The 23,085-nt window shown below is 45.7% G+C and overlaps 1 protein-coding gene across 8 annotated transcripts in view; it reads right to left on the bottom strand.

Moving 5' to 3' along the window:
• Positions 1–22,804, bottom strand: part of Dapk2 (death associated protein kinase 2) — a 160,381-nt gene extending 137,577 nt beyond the window's left edge. For 4 of the 8 annotated variants that reach the window (XR_011706682.1, XR_011706681.1, XR_011706683.1 and 1 more), the window contains exons 1-2: positions 22,384–22,516; positions 16,643–16,740 (exon numbers count right to left, since the gene is read on the bottom strand). Coding sequence is in view for 3 of the 8 variants with exons in the window: in XM_027925969.2 (XP_027781770.1) it covers positions 16,643–16,740; positions 22,384–22,407 (122 nt within the window). In the remaining 5 variants the exon portion in view is untranslated. The other 4 variants (XM_027925970.2, XM_071608370.1, XM_027925969.2 and 1 more) reach the window with 4 other exon arrangements.
• Positions 22,805–23,085: the final 281 nt, after the last annotated feature.

Raw genomic sequence — 23,085 nt, forward strand, 5'->3', positions numbered from 1 at the left:
CAGGAGGCTGAGGCAGGAGGATCACAAGGCCAGCCTTGCAACTCAGTAAGACCCTTTTTCAAAATAAAAAATAACAAGAGCTAGGGATATAGCTTGGTGGTAAAGTGCCCCTAATTTCAATTCCTAATACCAAAAGCAAAAATAAAGTGTGCATGTGCATACACACACCCACACATACACAATCTTTGCACTAAGCATTTGGAGAAGGTTTCCCAAACTTGATAGTCTTAGATAGTTTTCTAAAGGCAGCATTAGCTGGAGTTAGGGCTTGAGCTACAAGTGTACTTCATTCACCCAACAGGTAAGTTTGTTGGGGCGGGAGGTGGACTTAGTGAGACAGAGCCCAAAAAGTGGCCTTTTTGAAAGTCAAGTCACTTTTTCCAATGCCCTAGAAAAGATTTGTGCCTGGTGAATTCTCCTGTGGAGAAGGTACTCCTTAAAATCTAGAAGTTATCCTAAAGAGCTCTGAATGAGCTAGATGATGGTATCAGTCCTACTTCTAAGATGATAACAACTCTTTCTAAACCCTTTGGGGTGTCCAGAATTTAACTGGCAAATATATGGGAATTTCACTTTTAGGCACAGATGTGCAGGCCTCCCCACTTCACTCTCTCTCTTTTTTGAAATCACATCCCCAGTCCTTTTTTGTATTTTTATTTAGAGACAAGGTCTTGCTAAGTTGCTTTAAGGCCTTACTAATTTGCAGAGGCTGGCTATGAACTCATGATTCTACTGCCTCAGACTCCCAAGCCACTGGGATTACAGGCGCGCACCATTGGGCCTGGCTATCTCTTCACCTTCCTTTAGATGCTATCATCCTAACTTGCTGGTCCTCCGCAAGGGATTCCTGAGCCTTTTCCTCCTATGTGAAAGATACATGACAGAGACGCCTCCACCTCGCCCTTGAAGAGCTTCCAGGTCCACGGCACCTCATGTTCTCTACAGAAATTTTTTCTTGGCTGGCTGGTCCCCTTTCCCTTTCTCCATCCAATCCCATTAACCTTTCTTCCTGACATTCCAGCTCAAAATCAGTAGAAGGTCCAAACTCCTAGGCATAAAATACTTTTTAAGAAGCAATTATGTGTTCCAAGTCACACAAGAAATGCATTCTAAATATTTTAAATTTAGAAGAAATTCACTTATACAGAAAATTATAAGTGAAAAAAATTTAAATCATCCATAGTCCCATCCCCAACAATGTCCTCCTCACCCCCTCCCTATGACCAATTTATTTAAAACTTATTTTTGCAGCACTGGGGATTAAACCCAGGGCCTTGTCCTTGCTAGTCAATCATTTTACCTATCCCCAGCCCTTTTTATTTTTATTTTAAGACAGTATCTCATTAAGTTGCCCAGGCTGGCCTTGAATTTGTAATCCTCCTGCTTTAGCCTCCTGAGAAGATAGATTACAGACATGTGCCATTGCACCTGTCTCCAATACTATTAAAACTTTTAATGATGTTAGTTATAGTGGCATACACCTGTAATTACAGTTACTCAGAGGCTAAGACAGAAGGATCTCAAATTCAAGGCCAACTTAAGGCAACTTAATGAGACCCTATCTCAAAATAAAAGTTTTAAAAAGAGCTGGGGATGTAGCTCAGTGCTAGAATGCTGCCTAGCTTGTGCAAATCCCTGGGTTTGACCTCTAGGACCAAAAAACAAAACTTTCCTGGCTAGCTTAACTGTTTTCCCATGCTCTGCTTGCTACTCTAGGCTCATCCACTGTTTTCCTACCAGAACCCATCATCCACTTGTCAGGGGGCCCACCCTTCCCTAGCCATACCTTGTCTTTTCTGGTCCATTTGGAGGGCTCAAGTCCATCTATGCCTGAAATGTCCATTCTCCTTGCTTGGCTTATTCCAAATTCCATCCATCCTTCAATGCTTTACTTAGCTTCTACTTCCCAAAGCCTTCTCTGGCTAGGCCAGGCCACCAAGGTAGCTCCCTGTTCTGAACCATAGCACATATATTATCTGGATGTTCTGGCTATATGATGTTCTGACAGTTTTTGAATTGCTGTTGAGCCTGACACTTCCATGGATTTTTGTTTTGTTTTGTTTCCATCTATAGCCATACTGTAAGCTCCTAGAAGACACAAACTATATCTTTGCATTCACTCCTCTCCTCTTAGTGTCCATGGAAGAATCTTCTACTCAGCATGTGCTTTATAGGTATTTTATAGAATCATGGAATTTTAGAATTAAGGGGATCATTAGCCCAGCCCCTTTGTTATACCAAAAGAGGGCCTAAAGACCAGAAAGAAGAAACTCGACAAAAACCACAGTGGCAAAGGCAGAATAGAGATCCTGGGAGCCAAATGAAACCATAACTCATTTGCACATTTATTGTGTACCTATTATGTGCCCACCTCTGAGGAAGACACTAGGAAATAAATACAGAATGATCCACGGGTGCAGTAGTGCACACCTGTAATTTCAGTGGCTTGGGAGGCTGAGGTAAGAGGATCACAAGTTCAAAGCCAGCCTCAGCAAAATCGAGGTACTATGCAACTTAATGAGACCCTGTTGACAACAGGGGTATCCACCTGTGCTGTAGGACATAGAATAGGGGCACCCAGCCCTGCCTGCTGTAGGAAGCAAAACTTGAGTAGGGCTCAGTGCACAGGTGACATCTAGCTGAGCACAGAGTAAGCATGCTATGGTGGATCTTTGAGAGAAAGGTGGCCACTGGAAGGACATGCACAAGAATGGGAAGTAATTACAAAAAATGGTGTTGTGAATGGACAATTATGATTGTAATGAATTCCACTCATGATGTAAGAAATTAAATAAATAAATGTTATGTTTAAAAAAAAAGAATGGGAAGTAAGCCATAAGGAACTGGCTTATGAAGTCCACTCCATCTTCAGTGGCTCATTCATTCCTTTTCATACTCTGCCTCAAGTCCCAGAGAGAGGTCACTTAATTGACTTTAGCTAATTATCAGGGCCCCTAATGGGCAAAGCTTTCTGAGCCCAGCCACCTCCTAGGATATCAAGTAGCCAATGAATGAGTCTCTCTTGGGTCAGGAGACACCCTCTCTCAATGAGGGACCACTTATGCAAGGACCAGTCCAGCTCCACTCGCAGAGCAGGGTGCTATGGGTGTAAGGACAAAGAGAGTATTAGCAAGAAAGAAATTCTGAGTGTGGTACACACACATGCACATACACATGCACAGGGTCTAAGGAGGGGTCTATTGTGAGTAAAGGCAAGGACAGAGGATAATAAAAAGACTTTTTTTTTTAATCAAAGAAAGAAAGGAATAAGCTAACAACTCTGAGAGCCTACTATGTGTCTCAAGTACCATTCTGAAGAACTGACCAGTTGGCATGCATGTTCGTTGTCTGTTTGAACCCTCCTCTGTGATTCTGAGGTATTCTGGGATGACAAACACTGCTGCATGTTTCAGCTGTAACTTCATCAGTTCTCTAGAGTCAAGAGAGATCTCAGCTCAAATCCTGGCCTGATTAGGTACAGGATATAGTCCCCATTTCACAGATGAGAAAACCAAGGCTAAGTGAGGTGAAATAACTTGCCCAAGGTCACCCAGTCAGTTAGTAGTAAAGCTGGGATTCATTCCCAGGTTTGACTCTTGGGCTTGAGGGCCAAGTTCTTGACCATGTGCTAGATAGGGGTGGTTCAACTTCCCCACAGAGCTGGCCTAAAGAGCAGCACTGAGAACTGCACAAGAGGAGGGTGAGCCAGGTTCATTTAGCCAGGGCCTGGCAGAGCTTCCTAATTGGCAAGGAGTTGATATATTCTCAGATGCATGTGTGGACTCCAGAGAGAAGTCAGAGAAGACAGGAAGAATTGCATGACCTAAACTCTAGAAATGCTGCAGAGTTAGCAGGTGGGTTATAAAAATCTCTTTCTTTAAGAAATCATATTAACATTGCTGCTTGGAACTATATTTATGAAACTTATCTCCGCTCCATATGGCCTCTTGCTCTTGAGGGCAAGGATTGGGTCTTTGTTTTCTTCTCAGTAACATGGGGACAATGACTTCCCATCTGCCCGCCTGCCTGCCCCACATGGGGACTCTCAAGACCAAATGAGGTAACAGAGGAGAAGCTGCTTAATTCGGCTCTTCAAAACAACTGACCACTGGACCTCTAAGCCAAGGGCATCAATATCTGGCCATTTGCTGGGCTCTTCCCCTCATGCCAGGTCATGCCCTTTACTTCTGTGGCAAGATTGCTATTTTGAAAGCTGCTCAAAGCTGTTACCACTTGCTAAAGGAGGCAGAAGATCCAACTGTGTGGGTCAGAGATGCCTTTCTGTTTGGGAAAAACTTCAAAGCACCTTTGGTTCTGTGAAAGAGAAGCCCAGCATCTACTCAGGGAGAGGTGGTTAATAACATGGAGTTTCACTGACTACATGTGGAAGAAAAGGGGTGTCTCCCTTGAGCAGTAAATTATAAAGTATGATAGCAGATTTGAGGCCTCAAATAGGGTCCTGGAAGACCCCAGAATCATGGCAGAGGTCACCAGTTGCAGGAGCAGAGGTGTCTCTTACTCAATATTAAGCCGTGTCCTTTCCCATGCAGAAATTCTCATCGCCTTCAAACCTTACATGAAACTCAGTTTACCCTGCAGCCAATGTCAGTGGCAAGGGACAGACTCAGACAGAGGCCTGGGTCTGGGATTACGGAGGGAGCACAGCCTTGTCTCAAAGGAGGAAGGGGCTGGAGCATGAAGAAAGATGTAAGCTTTCCCTGGGGAGCCTCCAGAAGGCTAGGCTGGGAAATAGGACATCCTGTTGCCCTGGAGTAGAATGTTCCTCATTCCTATTTGGACCCCAAGACTGGAAAACATGAAGGGACTTAGATTCTGTGGAATTTCAGCAACCCTATGAGATAGCAACATCTTAGGACGAAGAAACAGAGCTCGTGAGAACAAAGCTGCCTGTGTTGAACAGCTCACAGTGGCTGAGCCAGAGTTGGACCTGGTGATTCCAGGGCCCAGAACAGTCACTACCAGGCTGGGGCCCTTTGGCCTACACTGGGATGTCCTCTTGGGTCTCTGCTGCCCTTCTCTCTCCTGCACCATCTCCTTTTCTCAACCAGGCCCCTCCAAATCGGAAGTGAGTAGAAATAATTCGCCATCCCAAAAGGGCCACACGGCAGCTCCTTCACAGGCCATCCTCCTCTCTATGGAGGGACCCTGCCCCTGGGTGCTAAACAAACCTCACCCCAAGGAGAGAAGGATGTCTCATCTCTCTCCAGGCCCTTTGCCAAGGTCACCAAGGGCAGAGAGCTCAGGATTCAAGATTAGGGTTCCAGGTTAGATGCTGGCAGCAAGCAGTCGAGGGTGAGCCAGCCCTGGAAATGATAAGACACCGGACAAACTGACTCTGAGCAGCTTCCATTAAACTACCAAGAAGGCTAAGCAATATTATCATCCTCCTCCGTATTCTCTGGAGGGGACCCGAGGGTCCCTGGGAAAACAGAGAATCCTAGGCAACTTGGTACCTCAAAGAGATCACTGGACAGAAGTCAGGAGTTATGAGTTTAAATCCTGGCTCTGACACCCACATTCAGCTTTCTCATTTATAAAATGGGAAATATACCACCCCACAGGGCTGCAGGAAGATTGAATCATGTAATGTACCCCAGTGCCTAGCGCAGGGCCAGGGTTAGAGAAGGCAGTCCCTGATGTGGAGCTCTTCGCCCCTCTTCCTAGTCACTCTCTGGAGAGGGTGGGATTCATCAAGGTGGGCAGTGGTTCTGAAATGAGGCTTTCCATAACCCTGAGTCCCTGGAGGTTCCTTATGGGTGGTGAATGGGGCAGGGGGCCTCTGCTGATTCCTTCCTCCCACTTCCCCAAGGCTGCCACCCCTTAGTAGTCTCAGTTTCAAAAAGTTCCCCTAGTGGAGGAGATCAAGAGCAGGTGCACAATGCATCAGATGGTAAATACTTGAGGTACTGAGAGCCAGGAAGCAAAATCTAAGGTATCAGGTAGGTACTTAGATAACAAAGGAGAAAACAAAACTTCTACAGGCTTTTAACTGATAAAATCCAAAACATAGTAATAATAAATGGGAGGGAGATGGGGTTGTGGCTCAGTGGTAGAGCGCTTGCCTAAAATGCATGAGGAACAGGGTTTGACTCTCAGCACCACATACAAACAAATAAAATAATCAACAACTAAAAAATTATTTTTTAAAAAATAAAAATTTTTAAAAATAAATAAATGAGGGGCTGGGGATGTGGCTCATGCGGTAGCGCGCTCGCCTGGCATGCGTGTGGCCCGGGTTCGATCCTCAGCACCACATACAACCAAAGATGTTGTGTCTGCCGAAAACTAAAAAATAAATAATAAAATTCTCTCTCTAAAAAATAAATAAATAAATGAGGGCTGGGGTTATGGCTTAGTGGGAGCGCACTTGTCTGGCATGTGTGAGGCACTGGGTTTGATCCTCAGCACCACATAAAGATAAATAAATAAGGGCTGGGGATGTGGCTCAAGCGCACGCTCACCTGGCATGCATGTGGCCCGGGTTCGATTCCCAGCACCACATGCAAACAAGGATGTTGTGTCCGCCGAAAACTAAAAAAAATAGACATTGAGGAAATTCTCTCTCTCTCTCTCTCTCTCTCTCTCTCTTAAAAAAAAGATAAATAAACAAGTAAAATAAAGGTGATATGCCCATCTATAATTAAAAAATATTTAAATAAATAAATAAGGTCGTTTGTTTTTGTTTTGTTGTATTACAGGTATTCCAATGAGAAAAATGGAAACAGGGAAGAGGAGTAGTATTTTGTTTAATTTGGATCTAAAGTTCTCTACCATCAAATTGATTGGAAATGTTCATCCATAAAACCATCTGCATCTCTAGGTCAGGACTACCAGGTGGTAGACCACATTTGGCTGTAGGGCTACGGTTTTCTGTCCACTGGACTAGACAACATAAGAGCCTTTGAAAGGTAAAGGTCTTCGGTTCAAAACCTCTTTGGGAGGAGGCAATCAGAAGAGAGACTCAAGGCCACAGCTGTCCCCTCTGTGGAAGGCGCTTGAAGCTGCAGGGTCTCACAGGGTTTCCTACCTGTATCACAAAGCCCTGGGTGCCTTGCTAGAGCTAAGAAGATGGGAGCTTCAGAGTCCTCACTCTGGTCTCCTCAGCAAGGAGGAGAATAAGAGCTCACTCCTGGGTCCTCTCAAAATCATACCTACCCCAAGCACCCCTCTCCCAATAGCACTCTCCCAGAAAGCTGCCCAATAGGACCCTCCCAGCTGGCTTCTAAAAGCAGAGACAAAGAAGCAAACTCCTTAGGGAGTTCTGGAGGCCCCAAGGACCATGCATTCCCTTTATTTCTGGTGAGAGGAAGAAATCTGTCATTCTATAGGGAAGAACTCTGTGCCTAGGCCTGGGTCAGGGAGAGTCCCCAAGCTTCTCTTTCATCACTTATAAAATGGTGATTGCCTACCCTATTGCTATCAAAACTTAAAATTATCCATGAAAATGTAACGAATGCAAATGAAACACAAACACCATAAAAAAAAAAAACAATAAAGAAGCATAAGGAATAAGGTTTGAATGAAGGGGAAAGTACAGAAGACTTCAAGCTCTTCAAATTTCCCTATAATGAAAATATTACTGTATCTTTATAAAAACCCACCCAAAATACACAAAAACAATGACAGAGTGTCGGCAAAGCCATGAGGAAATAAGTACGTGCTGGTGACAACGTAAGCTGATTCAGTATTTCTAGTTTCAACCATGAAGCAAATCAGTCACAACCTTTGCCCTGGAATGCCACCTCTGGGAGTACGCCCAACAGAAAATAACGCAGAGAGGAAATTAAACAAATGTGTTCACAGAAATACTATTATTTTTAGCAATGAAAAACAACAGGGGAAAGTTAAATAAATTGGGAATACCTATGTAGTACAATATTATGATGTTAACAAAAGTCTATGGATTGTATTTATTTTTTAAAAAGTCAGTATTCTTGGGCTGGGGTTGTGGCTTAGTGGTAGGGTGCTTGCCTAGCATATTGGAGGCACTAGGTTAGATCCTCATAAAAATAAATAAAGTAAAGGTATTGTGTTCATCTACAACTTAAAAAGTATTTTATTTTATTTTTTTATTAATCTATTTTTTATGTGGTGCTGAGGATCGAACCCCAGACCTCCCATGTGCTAGGTGAGCATTCTACCACAGAGCTACAACTCCAGACCCTAAAAAAGTATTTTTTTTAAAAAGGCCAATAATCTTTTTTTTTAGAGAATTTTTTAATATTTATTTTTTAGTTTTTGGTGGACACAACATCTTTATTTTATTTGGTGCTGAGGATCGAACCCAGCTCCCCGTACATGCCAGGCGAGTACGTTACTGCTTGAGCCACATCCCCAGACCCATGGCCAATATTCTTAAAAAATACCAACATCATGAAAGTGGGGGGAAAAAAAAGTCTAAGGAATAATTCCAGCTTAAAGGAGACTAAAGAAATGTGACAACAAGATACCACATATGATCCTATACTGTCGTGATGAAAGAGAATGTCCACGTCCTCAAGATATATAGTGAAATATTATGGGATGAAGAGGCGGTATGTCTACAACCTACCCTCAAACGGGTCAGAGAGACAGAGAGATACAAACACAGCCTGACTCATAGAAAAAAAGAAGGCAGGGAGAGAGAAGAAGGGAAAAGGAAGAAAGGAAGAGAGAGAAAGAGAGGAGACAAACAGATGTTAAAATTCATATATCTAGGTCAAAGGTACATGGGAGCTCTGTTATTCTCATAACTTTCCTATTACATCAGAAATTATTTCAAAACAAAATACTTTTGAGTATATGAACTCTCAATGCATGGGAAGATATAAATAAATCAATAACATGAGTCAAAAACCACAACACAAAATTTACACACTGGTAACATATAAGTAGAAGAGAAAGGATATCCAGCAGATGGTGGGGAGATAATGGTTTCAGTCACCCCCACACAACACCTCCCCCAGTCCTTACAGTTTTCCTACTGTAGACAGAGCTCAATGAGACCCACCCCTCAGGGTCAGGGATTTGCACTGGGTGCTGAGCTGCTTTCTGACTGAAGCATGTGCAATGCAACCACTTTGTTTGAGTGGCTTTGTGCTTTGTCTTCCTAACAATGGGTGATGAAAGCGCCTCCCTCCCTCATCCACAGCTTCTGTCATCCAGGGCCCTCTGCAGTCTGTCCTCTCCTCAGCTCCATCCCTTCACCCTCTCCTCCTGCCCTCTTACCCAAGTCCAGGACTCTGGCCCAAGTCCTGGCAGAGCCCTTACTCAAAGAGATTACTGTAGTCTCCCACATTAGACCATGAGGAGCTGTCCCACCCAGAGTGATGGCTTCCTCCTTAGAACTTCTGGCACATATTTTTGGAGTCTCTCCATTAGCACATGGTCTAATCCCTCTGCTCATTTCATCTTTGGAGGAGAACACCCCTGGGACTGAACTTGTGGGGCAAGGCCTGATTCTTAAGTCTCCTCTATCCATCTTGTTGTCCAACATATCATGGGTGCCTGAGAATATTTATTGTTGACTGCCATAATGACCTAGAGTACAGATGTGCATGTACTCACACATCCACACACCCACTAACCTTCTGGAAAGCACTGGCTTGTCTTGGGTGCAGCTATGGCCCAGGAAGCTTCCTCACCACTAACTCCAAGTGAGTCTGTGCCAGGCCCTGGAAGTTCTCAAGCCTATGGCTTGAGGGACAAGAGGCCACTGTGCTGAACTGTGGTGTTTTGCATTCACAATCCCTTTACCCTTTAGGAGGCCTATGCTTTGATTTACTCCACAGGTCAGAGGCCACAAAGGACTTCTGAGCCAGGTGAGGACCCTCTCTCTGAAGCCTGCTGTGTGGTGTTGACAGGACCAGAATTGATGGTATTTCTTGGCTTCTAGATGTTGAGGGGGCTGTTACTGACTCCTGCCACCCACCTCCCCTGTTTCTAACCACTTTCCACCCTGAGCTGGGCCACTGTCCTGTGGCTAGAAGGCTTAGAAGTAAAAGAACTCCATTGAGGCTGAAAGATGGAATCTTACCAAGGGAATTTGTGGCTTGGGGTGTCCTAGCTGCTGCCCCATTAAGAGGATGCATATATTGCTCTGTCTTTTCTTCTCTGAGTCCCCTTTACTGGTTTAAAAAAAAAAAAAAAACTACCTCTACCCCACTACCCTGAGCCCTGGCTGCTACTAGAACAGATGACCTTTGAAGACTCTCCCAGATAGATTCTGATTAAATCACAGAATTCCCATAGAAAGAGTACAGACATTCCAGTTTCACAGATCTAGGAGAGAATCCTGACTTTCCTTTTCAGACTGTGTGATCAAAGTACCTTATTTAACTTCTCTGAGCCTCATTCTCCTCATCTGTCAAATGGGAATGGGACCCGCCTTATGCTGTTCCAGAAGGACGGGAAGGGCTCCGCACAGATTGACAGGAGAACAGCAGATTCCTAACATACTCGAGTGGTTTCTATTTTTCCAACAGAAGGAAATGCCAGCATGCATGTGACCCGAGGGGTACAAACATCCCGGGCCAGAATGAAAGACAGGGCTCTGCCCAGAGAAGTTTCTGGCTTTTATTTCTGACATATTTTGAGATTAGCTGGGTCACACAGAGTGGAATGTCCCACTTGACTTCTCCTTGAGAAGGCAAGTCTGTGTTTCTTGAGTCAATTACTTAACATATTAGAGACCGAGTTTCTTCGTCTGCAAATTGGGAATAACCACTTCACCTGGTGTTGTTACAAGAATTAAATACAACAGTGTGTGTCTGATATGTGGACGTAACTTTTATGTTCCATTTCCCACTTTGTACTTGAGATGTCCTGTACGCTCATGGATTTCAGCATATTATGGGAAGGGGGGTTTTCTGGCTCATCGTTAACTTAAGGCAGGTTCCAGATAGCTCTGCAGTTGAACTGTGGTGTCTGTGGGTGCTGGGTATAAAAGGCCTGGGATAGACACCACAGTAGCAGGGACAGATGGATAAAAGCTGAAAAACACAGAAGTCCAACCTGGAGGGAAGAGGACCAAATAAACCCTTTTGTGTAACATGAGATTTGATGATGATTTTTTTCGCACTTAATAGAGATGGGGTTCCAGAATAAAAGATAATTAAATCCACCAGAAGAGGGTGGGAGGGAATGGAGGGTGGTTCCTGGCAGACACTGTTGGGAAGATAGCATTTGATTTGGACCTTAAGGGAAAAGTATAATTTTTCCAAGAGTGAGGGAAGAACAAGATAAGTCAGAAGTTTCTGGGACCTCTGGCCTCTGTCTCAGTACTAAATGATGCTCAAAATAGGAGAACAGATGTGGACCTGCCTTCGAAGCGTTGACAACCCAGTATAAACAAATATGAGATAAGTCTAATCTCATCTCTGGCCTCTCCCAGGGACAGGGCCAATCCTGTCCTGCTCCCCACAGTCTTCCCAACCTGCTTAGCACATAGGGGGAATGCAAACTCTGTGCAAACATATGTGCTTCCAGTGGACACAGGAGGAAGGGTGTGTGGATATGAGAAATATCCTCAGAAAGATTAGAAGGGAAGACAGAAAAATAAAAATATCTATTGGGTTAATGCTGCTGATCTTTTATTATCTTAAATTGTCTCCTTGTTTTAGAGAGATGGGGGTCTTGTTATATTTCTAAAACTGGCCCTAAACTCTAGGACTCTAGACATCCTCTAGCCTCAGCCTTCAGAGCTGGAACTACAGGAGTGCACCACCAGGCCTGATGCTAAGCTTTAGCTTTTGTCTGTTTATATGTTTAAACCAGCACAGTACAGTTGAGAAGGTTCTGCCTTTGAGTTCTATGTCCTAGACCACTTGCTCTGTGACTTTAGACAAGTCACCTCCCCTCTCTGGTCCTCACTTTCCCTGTCTATAAAATGGGGGATTTGAATTAAATTTTTGTTGAGATCCAGTTTAATGGTAACATTTAATGATTTTACATTAATATAATAATAATAATAATAAAATTAACTGAAGGAAAGTAATTGAAGAATAGGAAACAAGGAATCTCTGATTGTTGCATGATGCTTAAATTAATTTACTTTATATTCTCAGGCATGCAGTAGATGTGTAGGTGGAGGTCCGAGAAACAGTCACTGGGAAACATTGTTCCTTCCCAAATGCTCCACCTCCTACTTCTGTCCCTCATCTTTACCCTCAAGGTCAAACAGAGAAGACCACCCTGCTTCAGACTCTCACCCACTCTCCAGAAGCATTGACATTAAAAGAAAAAATGATTTTGTGTTTTGTGAGTCCTTCTGGTATGAGGGTTAGAACCCTAAGCTAGGAGTCAGATCACCAGGCCCCACCTTGGTTCCATCCCAGTTTCACTGTGTGACCTTAGACAAGCCACTGGTCTTGACCTCATCTATATAATGAGGGGCTGAACGGGCTTCTCTGTAAGAGTCCTGCTTTAATATTCCCCTGTTCTGCCCTACTGGTGGATGCCAAGGCTGGGAGAGGCCAAGTTCTGCAGGCCAGCATTTCTCCAAACACTCCTGGAAAGAGCAGACAACCTCCAGCACCCTGAACAGGCTGGTGCCAAAGTGTGAGCACAGCCAAGCATCTGCAGGCAGTATGGGGAGCCCGAAACCAGGCGAGGTGTGAAGGCAGGCAGGACTCCAGCTGAGCACAGGATGGCCCAGCCAGGGCACACTGTCCCAACCCAAAGTTTACAGAGGGTCTCTTCCTCCTAGGATAAAGAAGGAAAGGCCTCTAAAAGAATCAAAAACATGTGATTTGGGGACAGATGATGACAGGAAATGCAGCTGAAGGTTCTTCATTAGTAGTCTATTGACATACACACTGGAAAATATACATGTACATCTTGATACTTACACATGAAATGAACACCACAGTGAAACAAGTACAGATGGAGAAAGAGAACAATATCTGAATAAAATCTCAGAAATCCTCCCCAGGCCCTCTGAGTCCCTTGTTCCCTGAGGATATCTGCCTATCTGAATTCTAACAGCATAGATTCATTTCACCAAGTTTGAACTTGAAATGGATGGAATTATACAGTATGGACTCTTGAGTCTAACTCCCTTGCTCAAGATTGTTTGTGAGCTTCATCCACTATGACAGGTAACAGGCTTTCATTCATTCACACTTTTGCATAATGAGAACTTACAAAGATCTAAAGTCAATGAGACAACCTTGAGTCTAGGGCAGGGTGCTCACTGATAGAAGAGGAGGAAGGTGCCAGGTGTAGTGGCACATGCCTGTCATCCAGTAGCTCAGAGGCAGAAGGATCACAAGTTTGAGGCCAGCCTCAGCAACTTAGTGAGACTCTGTCTCAAAATAAAAATTAAAAGGGCTGGGGATGTAGCTGAGTGGTAAAGCGCCCCTGGGTTCCATTGGCAATACCAAAAAAAATAAATAAGGAAGTAGGTTTACATACCATCCTCCAGAAATGAGGTTAACCCCCAGGTGGGGCTTCTCACACCTTCCTCCTGAGGGCTGCAGAGCGGGGAGGTGGGGCCTTGATGTCCCAAACTTATTTTAATATTCCCCTGCTCAGACCATTGCTAGGCCCAACACCTTAGATTCAACATCTTCAACTCAACATCTCATACCATTCCATAGACATGAGGCGGGGACTGTTATTTTTCCCGTTTTACAGAGAAGAAAACAGAGGTTGAGTAAGTTGTCCTAAGGTTGCACAGCTATGAGGGGAACCCGGACAGCAAACCTCTGTACTACTCTGAGTTGGCAGGAAGTTCACCAACTAGACCTGGCTCCCACCTACCTCCTCTGGCACTGCTTACCCAGCTCACTTTTCAAGGCTACACTGACCTCTTGCCATCAATTCAGGCCTCAGGCTCTTCCCGCCTCAGGGCCAGTCCATGCTGCTGCCTTTGCCTGGCATTTACTCCTCAATTCTCAAAATGGCGAGTTCAGAGCAACCTTCCCTGAGCAGCCAGTTGAAACTATGCCACCCATTATTCTCTCAGAGCATCAGCTTCCCTCCCTCCACAGCCCAAACACCCTGTATGATGGTTCACCCTTCTGTCTTCACTAGTTGGTGCCTTTTTCCACTCACAGATCACAGACTGTGAGAGGGCAACAATGTATATGTTTTGTTTATCACTGCCTTGGGCAGTACCTGGCACACAGTAGGTCTTCAATATGTCATGTGAAGAAAAGGTGGGGAAGAGAGGATAGGACTATCCCTTTAGAATCTGAGTGGTTGTCTGAAGGCAGCTCTAGTTCCAGCCCATTCTACATCCCCCAGCAAAACTCTTCCCTGCTGGGATCCTTGATTTCCTCAACTGTCAAATAAGGGTCCTAGAAGAGAGGACCTCTAATGGCCTTCTAGCTCACCTGATCTTCAGACCACAGGTCCTAGCAAGCCTGGAAACTCCAAAAGCCTCAGGCCCCCAAGCCTCTGCTGCCTCTTACCCACCTCTAGCCCAGCTAGCACTTTAGACAAGCTGGGGCATAGGGACTCCCCAGCCTGTGAGGGGCCTTCAAACCTGCTGCAGGGGAGAACCAGAAAACCTGAGTTCTCTTCCAGTTCTAACAGCTCAGGTTCCTTTCTGTTTGTTTTGCAGTATTGGGAATTGAACCCAGGGACATTCTCCCACTGAGCTACATCCCCAGCCCTTTTCAATTTTGAGACAGGGTCTTGCTAAGTCACTGAATTTGCCTTGAACTTACGATCCTCCTTTCTCAACCTTTTGGGGAGCTAGGATTATAAACATGCACCAGCTCACCCTGCTCCGCTTATGTCCCTAATGTACAGAGTAAATGGGAGATGAGATGACAAAGGAATAACAAGAATTTCCCAGGGAACTTCCTCTGCTTTCTTTTTCAAGGACCTTGCCCCACCTGACTTCTCAATTTCTCTGCCCCCCAGACACTAATAATCCAGTCCAACTCTGTCCCTGTCATGTGTATGCAGCTGCTCCTGCTCTAGGCTGGAGCTCTAGCAGAGCTAGAGACTATCTGTGTTTTGTTAATCTTTGTACTCATGGCACCTTGTACTCCCTATGGCCAAGGTGAGGCCACCAAATCCATCGCTGTTGGCAGGGCCTGTCAAGATCTGCTGAAGATGCCACTTCCCAAGGGCAGAAGGACCTGAGGCGAAGAGAACCTGGTTTCCCATTCAGAGGCAGAACCAGCTGAGCCCCACAAGCCTCTGGCCCTCTGTGTTCTTGGCACCCCTTCACCAGGCCCCACACTGGCAGGAGCAGTCATCCCATGCTGGGGAGTCATCCCCTCTGAGATGTCTGCAGTCACTTGCTTCCCACCTAACTAGCCAGCCAGAATTAACACACCCTGAACTTGTTGTATCCTCTGCCCCCATTTTCCTGAGAATGGCACTTTTGGCTTTGGAGTTTGTCTTTAAAAATGAAGAAAAGTAAAAGACTAGTCCTGATCCAAGAGTTCTATAAAGGAAAAAGGCTACTTGTTTTATCTGTTGAATACAACGGATACCCCAAACTGCTGGGGTTTTATGTCGCCGGGTGTGTGGGTATTCTGGTGAGCCCACGTGACTATGCAATGTCGTTCTCACAGGAGAGAGCAGGACAGGTGTGCATGTGCAAACTGGACTGGTCAGCACCTTGGCTAAGTCACTTGCTGCCTCTTTGGGCAGCTTGCTGTGACTTTGGGCAAGCCCTGAAGAGGGCTTGCTTAAACTCTGGACTGCAGTTTCCTTATTTGGAAAATGACAGTAGAAATAATTCCTATTTCACACATTGTTGTGAGAATCAGACTTCTTAACTGGTGTTTTGTAACTAACTGCTAAAAAACATCATCCTGCCAGGTGCAATGGTGCATGCCTGTAATCCCAATTAGTCAGAAGGCTGAGACAGGAAGATCATAAGTTCGAGGCCAATCTTGGCAATTTAGTGAGAACCTATCTCAAGATAAAATTTAAAAAAAAAATTTACTGGGATGTAGCTCAGTGGTAGAACACTTATCTACTAACATGCATAAGACTGTGGGTTCAATCCCCAATACAGCAAAAACAAAAACAATGAAAAACACCATGTAAGTGTGAGCAGTTATTAGAAATAGAAGATCTGAAAACTCATGAAAATCCTAATTTCTCTCCAAAGAGTAATTGGTTTTACTCCTCAGAGTTCAGCCCTGACTGCATTCTGGGTTGAACCAAACTGACAATGCACTAAGTAATTCAGATCCCAAGAAACTTCATGACTAGGCTCATGTGACTGTTTACTCAATGCAAATCCATTTACAGGAGATTACTCCACCTCCTCCCATTCAGGCTCTGAGCTTAAAAACCAAAATCCTGGGAACCAGGATGGAGAATCCCAAGTGGGGCTCAGAAGAAAATCAATGGGTCAGGTCTTTGTCCAGAGCCTGAAGAGGGATTTGTGAGAAAAGTAACACATGAGACAAGAATCATTAAGATTTGTCACAGCTGTCAGATTGCACTGAAAACACAGATCTCAACAGTTCTAGCCCCTTCTTCTAGCAAGTCTTGATTACCAGAGACATGACTGTTTGCAGAGTCACCCATGAAGATGAATAAGCCCCAGGCTTGTTATTAAAGCATCCCACTATTCCTTGACAAGCCCATGTCTTACAACACCAACTGACAATTCACCAAAAGGCAGCATAACTGGCCTCGGATCACATCCTCTCCACCAATCTCTTACCTCCCCAGCTCCTCTCCGATGTCATAAAAGTCCTCCACCTTCTGCTGCTTGAACGTCTCCATGTTTGGGCTCCTCATGGAGGCCTGGACCATACAACCCTGAAATTGGAAGAAACCTGACATTAGAAGGGCCATGAAAATAAGCACAATCCTCGGAGTCTAAGAACTCAGAACAGCTGGCTGCAAGGGAGCTAATATTTTAACGGTGATCCACAGCCCTGGTTCCTCAAGAAATGCCCTACTCCAGCTTTCTTTTCACTTGGACTGACTATGTATGGTTCATAGGAGTCATCTTAATTCCGTTTATTTATTTATTTAGAGACAGGGTCTTGCTAAATTGTCCAGGCTGGCCTCAAATTTGTAATCCTCCCCTCAATCTCTGGAGTATCTGGGATTACAGGGATGAGTCACAACATCTGTTTGATTTATTCAAATTTATTAAGGAGATGGAAAAAGAGTCTTCCTTACTTATTCTGAAGAAGTTCTGAGAAAAAGATCCATGGTGAACTATTTGCTTTCATTACGTTCAGATCCACTGAGAAAAGAAAAAAACTGTGGTACAGTAATGGAAGCACTAGTTTTTGAGTCAGAAGTCCCAGGTTCAAGTCCCATTCTTACTTGGGTAAATCATTTAGGCTGCAAGGGATTTAGCATCCTCATCTGTAAAATGGGCTAATACTGTAAAAGTCAACTTCAAGTCATGAAATTGTTTTGTAAATGACGAAATGCTATATAGAAAGGCAAGGGATTATCATGACCTCAGCTCCCTTAGGGGTTGTGCCACCCAACTGCAAGTCTGAACAGATTGGTAACTGCTCTCACTCATCACCCCAAGGGGAAAATGGGCGGGAATGATGTGACAAATTACAACAGGTACCAAGATCAGAAGCCTGAGGTGCTGATTCCAGCTTTGACTGCAACTAGATTTGTGACTTCACTGCTTGTCAGAGAGGCTTGGTTTCCTCATCTATAAAGTGGAACTAAGTTCCTGCCGAGGGTACCTTCATGAGAACCACAGGACTACTCTAAGCCATAGAGAGCACTCATCACTCCACTATAAGAGACTGTTTGCATCCTCCCCTGGGATCCTCACCTATTCCTGAGACAGCTACTTGCCATCCTGGACAGCACCCTAAGGGCAGAGCCCAGGGTATAGTCTGCCAATCAAAAAGATAAAACCTGTGGACCTGTCTTTCAAAAGTTGTCAATTAGCAAAGGCCTCTCAGAGCCCATTTTGCCTAGCATGGGAAGCATCTCTGCCTGCCAAACAGATGCCAACCACACCCAGGCTCCATGAACCTCAAATGATTAATTTCACCAGGCAGGGTGGAGACACCGTGACATAAGGGCACATCTCACCAATGCCAAGTGGCTGAAGCTGTTCTAATTCTCAGGGGATATATACATTTCACCTTTCCTCCAGCTCTGCCCCATGCAAATCAGAGTGCCACTATCTAGATGCCACCTCCACTTTCCCTTCTGCTAAGGAACACATCCCTGAGACCCCCAGGCAGAGCTGGGCTGGCTCCCAGGTTTCATTCTCAGGATCACCTGCCTGTCTGCGTCTACAGTCCCTCATGTATCCTCTCCCTGCTTGGTCTCTATTCTTCAGTAAGGTCCGGGACATGGAATATCAAAAATAGCAGGCCCTAGCAGCCCCAGGTCTGGACTAGCTTGGTGTTTATTAGCCCTGTGGCCCACAGCAGGGTTCCACCCTCTTTGGGCCTCAGTCTCCTCAAATGTAAACAGAGGTGACATTATCCATATCACCTACTTCACACATCCATCTGGGAATTCATTGTGATAAGGATTATAAACTGCTGTATAAATGAGGAGGGTGATTATTAATGTTATTTGATGCATCGCAGACTATTGTTTGTGTTTCTGTTCCCCACAGCCATTGAGACAACCAATTTGGCTCCTTTCTCAGGAAAAAAGGCTTGGGGCACCCCAGCAAAACCAGAATCAGAAGCTAGAACTACCCTCACCCCCAACATTATGGCAAATCTTCTGAGACTAGTCTTAGAAGAGGTGGGATTGCTGTCTACCATCTTCTTTTTGCTGAAAAACTCCTTCCAAACAAACTATTTAGGTCAGGTCATGGGGGTGGGGTGACTAATCTCATACAGCTAGATGTAAGCAGAAAACTCCAAAAAATTTTTTGTTGGCAGAAACCCTGAAAGTGGTCCCAGAAACAGCTAAGAACTTCCATTTAGTGAGATGCCAGCTCCATTCACCATCAGAGACTGAGCTGCATTTGAAGAAGCCCCAGTTCCTTAATAAAATGGCTCCACATCCTGGTTGGCCAATGTCAGCAAGCAGAGGTGCAGCCTAAGGCTCAACTCACCTGCCCAATTTGGCCTCAACTCATCTGTCCAGCCTTAGCCCCCTCTTCCATATATTCTGTATCACAGCCAAAGTAGACCTTTCCCATTCCCCCAAAACTTTCACTCCTGCCTGGCCTCAGCTGGAGCAGAGCCCTTTCTACAGAAGCCCAACCTGGAAAGCCCTCCAGGCAAAATCTCTCCTTTCCTGAAAGGTCCAGCCCAAAAGCTACCATCTCTATGAGGTACCATGATCCTTTTCCTCCTGCAAACAAATGAAAATTCTCCCCTTCGTTAAATTCCCAAAGAGTGTTTGTTCTTCATAAATACTTAGGGTTAGAATTTTGCAAGTTCTGGTTCAGATCATAATCTATGTCTATTTCTATCTCAGAGGGAGGCAGCACAGATTACACAGTCACACAGGTCTGGGTTCAAATCCCAACTCTGTCACTTACAAACACATTGTCTTTAGCTGAGCACAGGATAACTTTTCTGAACTTAAAACTACTTCCAAGGGAACTGGACCTATACAATGCCTGCTGTTGCTGAGTATGTGGAGCAGTGAGAGCTCTCAAACACTGTCTGGGGGAGTACAAACAGGGACAACCACTCTGGAAAACTGTGGGGGGTGGGGGGTTTTCTACAGAGATAACTAAATAAATGCATGAAGCTCAGACTGGGGTTGCAGCTCAGGTGTAGACTATATGAGGCACTGGGTTGGATCCTCAGCACCACATAAAAATAAATAAATAAAATAAAGGTATTGTGTCTATTATATATATATATATATATATATATATATATATATATATATATATATATATACACACACACATACACACACACACATACATATATATGGAATGCACACAGCTATTTTCCAGAATAGTCCATGTTTGAATATTCATAGCAGCACTATTAGGAATAACTAAAAATTGGAAGCAACCAAATAATTACCAAGAGAAGAATGGATAGATAAATTCAGATATATCCATACAATGGAATCATACAAGGAGAATTAACAAACTACTGCTACCTGCAACAATAAAGTTGAATCTCATAAACAAACATGTTGAATAAGAGAAGCCAAATATAAAAGATTACATAGTGTATGGTTTCATTTAGGCAAAACTAACCCATGGAGCTAGAAGTCAGAACAATGGTTCCACCTGGGTGGGAGGTTGTGACTAGAAGGGGACATGGGAGATTTCTGGGTGCTGGCAATGTTGGTTCTCAAGCTGGGTGATGGTAATGTGGACATATATGTATGGTAAGGTGGACATACATCCATATGGTAATGTGTATGTATATGTTTTTCAATTGCAATCAAAACTTTATAAAATTTTAAAAATTAGATTAACTTCTACTTTATGGGACAAGTAAGATGTGAAATGTTTGAAATGGTCCCTGGACAATTCCAATATGTGAGTTTCTCCCCTCCTGCCTATTGTCTTGGAGCCCCACGAGTCCCTCGTAGTAGCTAGTCTATAGCAGACACACCACAAATGTTGGTTGGTTTGCATTTAGTGCCCCAGCCTCCTTTCTCAAGGACATAGCTCATACAGTAAAAAACTGGTAACAGCTTAAAGCGCTTTCCTAATACCTCCCCCAAATTGACTGCACTTGACCAGTGTAGAAGTATGCAACTAAAGTAGAGAAACTCTGAGGTAGAATTATTGTCACCATCTAGGACAGGCATCTTTCTAACCCTGAAAAGCTGAAACCACATGGCAGAGGGGAGAGACATGGCTACAACTTTTGGCCAGAGGCACAGGTCATTAGTTCCAGACATTCAAAGGATGAGACTCATCTTAGTGCCCACATTTCTCTTAATAGGGTCCTTGGAATTCACATTCCTGCCCACCACCTCAATACCAGGCAAAACCCTGGGGTGCTAACAGATTTCCTAGGACCCCACAGAAAGGGACCTCACAGATATGTTGGTATTCAGGAATTTTTACCCTCTGCTTCAGTAGCCAACAAGGTGACAAAGTGGGGCCAGAGCAGTTTCACACTCTCTGTGATACACGCTGGGATTCTGGGTAAAAACTCACTGTGAAACAGAAGTTTGAAACCACTGATGTCTGGTCTAAGCCACTTGTTTGACAAAAGGAGGAAACTGAGGTCCAGACAGGGGAAGGGACTTACCAACAGTCACACAGCTAGCCCACTGAACTTCTCAAGGCTTCTGTTGATAGCCATCCAGCCCCTCCAAGGGTGGTGTGGGGCTGGGAAGTCAGTGACCTCCTGGGGTACAACCTAGGAGATGTTCAAGCCTGAAAAATCACCTCACATTCACAAAGCCCTCTCCCGCACTGTCCATAGTTCACTCTACAAAGTAAGCTCTCTGAATACCTCACCCAGTAAGTGACAGATATGGGACCATGGCAGGGACAGGCAGTGGTTTGGGTCAAACACAAACGACTGTCCACTTATACACACCCACATTAGGAATCACCACATTCATGCTGTGGGGAGGCTGCCAAAAAGAGGGGGGGGGGATTACAGAGCTCTTCTAGCCACTCCTGGCTTTGACCCACCACAATCCCTGATGAGGAAGTTGGGGCACAAGAGGTCAGCCACCTGCCTAAGCTGACACGAGAAAAACTCCTGGTAAAGATCTGGCTTTGCTTGTTCATCTTCTCATCTAACAAATAGAGAGGTTTCAGGGAGGCCATCAGGATCAGAAACTTGTCCCAGCACAGCAGATGTCCACCCTCATCCACACACTCCTGAACCTCTATCCAAGCCCTGCAGGAAGGTTCTGAATTATCAGTGGGGTCACTTTAGGTGCTGAAACACATCTTGGGGAATATGGGGGGAAACGGCTCTAAAGTAACCATGAAGTTGCCATGACACCAGCACCGCTCAGTCAACAGTCCCCAGAAATTACGCAGAGGCAGTTGGGAAACAGTGTCAGAAACCAGAACAGCAACCCCCAGCTGCCCTCCACTGGAGTTTATAGAGTACAGGGTGCCAGGGGCTGTGCTTCATCTGCCTGGGGCAGCCAGCTATAGTGCCCTCTCCAGAGTGCATTCCTTGTGCACCCCTAACTTACCACTACCCGCATGGCTTCAAAGCAGCTCACGCCACTAGAGCTCGTCCTGTCCTTATAAAGCCAAAACTCATTTCCACCTTGCAGCGTTACAGTGAGGGTTAGACAAACCAAGATACGCTGTGAGATATCCACAATGCCTGTCCAGAGTCCAGGCCAAGCCCTGGCAATGCCCTTCCACCCCAGCGTGCAGAAAACCCGCTGGCTGCCTCCACGCGCAGCTGAGCTCTGCGCACCCTAGTGCTGCCCGGAGCGGGGCTCCTGAAGCAGGGGCCCGTAGCTCCCGACGTACTGAGCACCCTCCTCGCATCAAATCCTGGGCTGCGGGCACAAGAGATGTGAAAGACAATAGAAGCAGAGAACCTCGGCCTCTCTCCTCCCGAGCATGCTCTTCCCTTTTGAGGGGGCTTAACTTGATGGAAGTCTGCCCCCCATCCGCGCCAGGCCTCTGCTGGCCGCCCCAGCCTGTCAGGCTCCCGAGCGCGCCTGGGGTAGCAGCGTGCAGATTGGCGACCTGATCCCGGACACAATGCCCAGGGCACTGCCGGCCATACCCCGGGCCGGCGTCAGGGATCCACGAAAGAGCGCCCCGGGACTCTGCCCCGTCGGACCCAGCCACGCGCTGCTGCCGTCGGGCTGCCTGGGTGCCCGGTCCCGCCCGTCGAGCCCGCAGACCAGCGCTACTCACGGCTGGAGGCTGCGAAGCGGCGGCCGCAGCGAGCACGACGGGACGGGGCGCGGCGGGGTTACCGGCGCCCAGCTCCACTCTTCTAACACAGCGCCCAGTGCCGGCCGGCAGAGGTGGAGGAGCCGAGGGGGCGGAGCGGCCGGCCCTGTCCCAGGCGCCGGCTGGAGGCGCGCCGGGCAGGAGGCCCGGGTTCTGGGCGCCCCCTGCTGGGAACCCCCTCCCGGCCGCCCTGCTGTGAGGGCCTAAAGCCCTCCTACTGTTCCCCGAGGTCACCTCAGGGCTCTGAGGCTCCCAAGAGACCCAGCAAGAGGTGACATCAGAGTGTCCTTTCCCACTCTTGCCCTTTACTTACTGGGCAGCCTTGGGCAAGTCAGCTA

The sequence above is a fragment of the Marmota flaviventris genome, chromosome 2 (assembly GCF_047511675.1).
Source record: "Marmota flaviventris isolate mMarFla1 chromosome 2, mMarFla1.hap1, whole genome shotgun sequence".
NCBI classification, from domain to species: domain Eukaryota; kingdom Metazoa; phylum Chordata; class Mammalia; order Rodentia; family Sciuridae; genus Marmota; species Marmota flaviventris.